This window comes from Hipposideros armiger, unplaced genomic scaffold (assembly GCF_001890085.2).
Source record: "Hipposideros armiger isolate ML-2016 unplaced genomic scaffold, ASM189008v1 scaffold_3, whole genome shotgun sequence".
Classification (NCBI taxonomy): domain Eukaryota; kingdom Metazoa; phylum Chordata; class Mammalia; order Chiroptera; family Hipposideridae; genus Hipposideros; species Hipposideros armiger.
In genome coordinates, this window is record NW_017731353.1 from 3,751,020 (window position 1) to 3,756,528 (window position 5,509).

The window sequence follows — 5,509 nt, forward strand, 5'->3', positions numbered from 1 at the left end:
ACTCTTGAGTGAGCTCTTCACCAACTGAGCCACTCGGCTGGCCCTGCTAAGACCATCTTAAAACATCCAGGCAGAAACCTGCACCCTGGGAGGAACCACAGGTCCACCGTCACAGACACGTTGGCTATCTAACAAGTGTCTGGTGCTCGTCTCCAGACCCCAGAATTGAGAAATGAACACAGACAGAAGGGCTGTACAGATACTGTACCTCTCCCGGTCTTGGGCACAGTTGTTGACCGGCGGGGCGGTCTGGCCGTCGTACATGCCACTCTGTCGGCGAGCCTGCTCGCTGCGTGCTGGGAGCCTGCCCTCCACCTCAGCCAGCCAGGCCTGGAAACAAAAGCCATGAGACTCCGGCCTGGGCTCAGCGGAGGGCCCCACCATGGAGTCTGAAGGCCCCAAATTCGGGCTGCTCTTGGTCATCAAAGCCGATCCCAGAAAGACCACGTGGGGCGGGGTCCCCAGTGTATTTGCATCTGACCGTATAAATGTACTCAAAGGTGACTGCTTCCATTTCATCCCAAGTTAGAGAAGCGGAAGCAAACGTACTCAGACAGCTGCTCACAATGTGGCAGGAAGGTGTGATTTCGGACAAGCCACTTCTAGTTCCTTCCAGTTCCCAAACTTCTGTGACCATGAGGTCACCCTGGGAAACGTGACAGTACTGCCACATTTGAGCAATGACTCAGTTTGAAAGCCACACTCTCCCCCTTTTTTTTTTTAAAGAGTGTAACTTTTTTTAATAGTGAAGAAACTTGGACTGAGGAAAATGCAAAGTAGATAAAATTATCCTCAGTAACATTTGAACTACTCTATTTAAGTTACACTTGAGTAGTTACTGTTTAAAAGGCAAAAGAATACAAATGATCAGAAAAGGTCATGTCTAGGTTCTAAAAATTAACTTCATGACAGATTCTAGAAACAATAAAAAAGCCATACGCGCCCCCTCATTGATTGAAATACCCTATTCTGATTGGAATGATCAGTTCTTAGTTTATTTTTCCGTGCTCTGCAGTGTTTAAATGTGGGGTGGGGATGGTGGGGGTGGGGGAGCCTTTTGTCCATAGTTTTCAAGTACTCCTGTCTCTCCTTAAAACATTTATTAAGATGTTTTCAGAAACGAGTATTTCCTACTCATTTCTCATTTGTATTTCCAACTGGTATTTGTATTTCCAACTCATATATGTGAAAACTGGTTTTCACATATATAACGTTTTGATAATAGGTCCTCTGAAAGAATGATAACATAATCGAAATAATGTTTTAATTGTGTCTTTTGATTCACTGAGGTGACGGACAATTACACACTCCCAATTACATCCATTATCAATATGAGATGAAGTAGAACAAACTTAAGTGAAACATTTAAATTGAAAAACAACACCGTATACAAATAAATACAACTTTTGGACGGTGTCAGTTTCAAGAGGCACAATTAAAAGAGGACATGATGACAACCAGAGCACTCAGTGGCTTTTCCCTTTTATCATAACGCGAGTGACACCGTGACATTTGCAGCCACATCTCCCTCAGGGACAGACACACTGGCGCTCTGTGACCACATTCACTTCATGACACCTAGTCTCTCTTCTGTGTCTTTTTTTTCCCCCAACAGTAGCTTTTCCATACCTCAAATTTCTGGGCCTCCAGTCGCAGTTTTTCTATATTTTGGCTGACTTCTGTTAATTTGTGATCCAAACTGGCTGGGTCTCCCATTTGAGGGTTCTTTAGGTAAACATCTTTCATTTTTGTTATGGCATCTCTGAAAACAAAGAATGAGTGGGATGCGGGGAAGGTTAATGTCATCAGCCAATCATACTCTCCTACCACCTTGAAAATTACGCAAACGGGAACACGCGAAGCCTGTGCATTGGACGGCAACACCGGGTTCAGGGGTCCCTCTGAAACTTCTCTACAGGAATTCTGCCACCAATGTCTATACAACCCCGAGACAGATACTAAAACTTCAGCCGCCTTTCCTGAATGGTATCTCCCTACTGTCTTCAGCGAGTGAGAACCATGAATCACTCCTGCCCCTCCCTTTGCCCAAACAACAATACAAACAAACAAGACCCAAGTATTTCCATGTGCATTCTTCATGCAAAACCAAACTGCAGCTGGCATCCTGCGTCTTGTGGGCTGCAATATGTTGATCGCATGAAGAAGCAGTTAATTGCTCTGAAAATTTTATTTCACACTATTTCGGCTATTAAGAAACAACCCACAGATGGTATTCAAGACAGGCGGACGACAGAGTCTTAAAGTTACATATCGCAAGATCTGGCACCTTCCCGAAATCCTGCTTTGGAGGCCCCTGCCCAGAGCAGCCTGGGGGAGGAGGGACCCCGAGAGAAGTGACAGGCAGGTTCGGGGGTAGATCTAGGACCTAAGAGCTCTACTAACTGGAACTGGCTCCAAGGGGCTCTCAGTAAGGTTTGAGTTGTAGAAAGTTTAGAGCAAATGACTGCCAACTTTAATGAGCTTTAGCACAAGAAAATCTAAAACAAGTATACAACGCAAGACCAACAAACCAAACCATGTTTTGAGTCACGCGAAATAGTTTAACTGAAAAATACAGAAACAACAGGAAGAGAATCTCCACAAGTCCTCACCACCCCTCTACCCACTTCCTCGCCTCTGAGCCCTCCATCCTGCTGCCTGCTCCTCTCGAGGGCCCCCCACGAAGGTCCCCAGGAACCCCCCACCCTGCACTCCCAGCCCCAGCCCGCTTCCTTTCTTTCCACAGCACTGTACCATTTTGCAACATTATGTACTTTATTATCATGCTTATTGTTTCTTGCCTGTCTCTTCCTACCAGAATGGAAGCTCTCTGAGGAAGCCCGGAGGTTCCAGCTCTTTGTTAACTTGGCCCGTCCTGGGGGGCAGGACCACACCTGGCACACAGGAGACGCTCGATAGACATTTGTGAGATGAATACGTGTTCTTACAACAAACTGTAACATCCTCCACCTTTACAAAACTCCTCTCGCCGTGACACCGCCACCTCCAGCTCCTGCCCTATTTCTCAGCAAACCTTCTCAAGAGTTGTCTAAATTCACTACCTTCACTTTTTCTCCTTCCGTCTCCCCTGATCAAACTCTCCAGAACTTGAACTTGGTTCATCTTGTCAAGGAACCAACTTTTAGATCTGTTGATCCTCTCTGTTGAATGTGTATTTTTTTCTATTTAATTAGCTGATGCTCTTTATTACTTCCTTTCTTCTATTTTCTGTGGTTCAGCTTGCTATTCTTTTTCTAACTTGTTGAGACAGTCTTAGCTCACCGATGTCTAGTGTTCTTTGGTTTTAACGAGTATGGAAAGCTATACATTTCCCTTTACAAACATGGCTTTAGTAACATACGTAGGATGTGTGTTAAGGTTCAGCTCTGTTTCATCTATTTCCAATATCTAGCGTGATTTCTTCTTTATAGTCTATGACCTATTTAGAGCTACATTTCTGAATTTTTGTGATTGGTCCCCAGCTTCACTGCACACTGCAGAGAACATACCTTGAGTGGTACCTACCCTTGCATGTCTGTTCAGGTTTACTTTATAAAAACCAGGATATGCTCTATATTGGGAAATGTTCTGTGTGTGCTTGAAAACACTGTGTATTGTGCAATTATTGGACATGTATGTATTAGGCTAATTTTATGAACTGTAGTATTCAAATATTGTAACCTGACACTTCATCTATTCTATCAATTACTGCGCCAAGTGCATTGAAAATCTCCTACTCTAATGATGTTTTTGTTTTTCTTGTACTTATGTCAAAAGGTTAATAGCATAATCTTTCTGTGTTTTGAGGTTATGTTATTATGATCGTGCAGATTTAAAATTTTATTCTCTTCCTGGTAAACTGGGCCATTTGTTATTTTAATCGTTTATTATTATGAAGTTGATCCTCTTGAGTTGAACAGTTTGGGTTTGTTTTTTTGACTTGGGAGTCAGTCATCACACCAGTTTTCTTTTGGTTGGCAAATGCACAGTATGTATTTTCCATTCTTTTACTTTCAACTTTTCTATATATTATGAATCGATGTATTTTCTGTAGAGAGCATACAGGTGGGTTTCATACGTTGTTTTTTGTTGTTGTTTTTTTGGTCCAGTCTGAGCAGCTCTTTTGATTGGAACATACAGTCTTCTTTACATTTAACATATTGATTCATTTTATTTTACAAACGCTTATGTGCCAGGCATTGTCCCGAGTACTCTACATACACTGGCACGTTTCATCCTGACACTAACAGGCATATTAATTCCCTTTTAAAGATGAGGAAACCGAGGTGCCAAGGGGTTAATTAGCTTGTCCAAAGTCTGCGATAGAAACAGGGAGAATCAGATTTAAACCCAGGGCGTCTGGAGCACTTTGGGTTATAAATCTACCATCCAAATTTGTGCTTTTGACTTGTCCTGCCTGTTCTACGTACTTTTTCTCTCCTTTATTGCCTTTTTGGATTATTTTAAAAAGTTCCCGGAACATGTCATCTATGCTGAAAACCAATGTTTTCTGCACCAAATATAAGTTGCATGAGAACAGAGGTTTTTATATGTTTTGCATCATTGCCTTACCCTCAGTGCCTAGAATATTGCTTGCACTCAGTAAATGCTCAGTGAATAGTCATTAAGTGAACAGGTGAATGTGATCTACCTTATTAGCAGCAAGGGTTGCTACGGGGTTAAAAGGTTAATCGGGTTCGATGGCCATGACCCAAGTGACAGAAAAATTTTTATCCATGATATTGGACAATGAGAGTCTGTCAACAAACAATAAAATATCATTTCAGGTACTTGAGTCCTAACTCCTTACTCCTGTACAAAATATAAGTGCTCACTTATTAAACAGCAAGAGGTTTAATTGGCTTATAAATATTTATAAACCCTTTTTGTATTTGGTCCCACATGTAATAAAAAGCACAAAGATAAAATTTTCATTTCATGGAGTACCTTTCTAATACAAAACTAGAAGCAAGTTAATTATATGTGTTCCAATGTTTTACACACTGTAATGATGTTTATAAAATGACCTGTTTTTTTCAGGAGTTGGCCTAACAGAGGTAAAAGAATAAAAAACGTTTCTTTGGCATGTATGAAATTGTGCTGCCTTACCGTGGTGTTTGTTTTTTGCAAAACCACATTTGAACCCCAACTTCCGTGTACCCAAATTCATGTAGGATGAGTCTGTGGCCTATTTATAGAGCATAAACGCTCCAACAGGTGAATGAGTTATCTAATTCACTCAGTGAGATATGTAAGTTGAGAGATGACCAAGCGGCTTTTCAATCAGGATTATTAGCACGTATCCCTCAAGTGATGTGAAAGTTACATGTTATAAGTGTGGGGAGGGAAGTACAAATGAAGAGAGAGACCAAATCTTTCCTGACTTTTTTTTTTTCTGGCACGTGCACCACCCTACCATCCTTAGGATCAAACTTACAAAGCAGCTCAGAAATCTGGGAGGCCCCACAGTGGGAGCCTCATGCAGACACTTCTCAGAGCAAGCAAACAC

At 41.9% G+C, this 5,509-nt stretch overlaps 1 protein-coding gene across 11 annotated transcripts in view; it reads right to left on the minus strand.

Moving 5' to 3' along the window:
• The window catches only part of FNBP1 (formin binding protein 1), a 129,530-nt gene that overhangs the window by 8,612 nt on the left and 115,409 nt on the right, over positions 1 to 5,509 (minus strand). For 10 of the 11 annotated variants that reach the window (XM_019638303.1, XM_019638295.1, XM_019638286.1 and 7 more), the window contains 2 exons: positions 1,630 to 1,762; positions 47 to 330 (listed from right to left, as the gene is read on the minus strand). In XM_019638303.1, coding sequence (XP_019493848.1) covers positions 58 to 330; positions 1,630 to 1,762 — 406 coding nt within the window. In that variant the 3' untranslated portion in view covers positions 47 to 57. The other variant, XM_019638313.1, reaches the window with a different exon arrangement.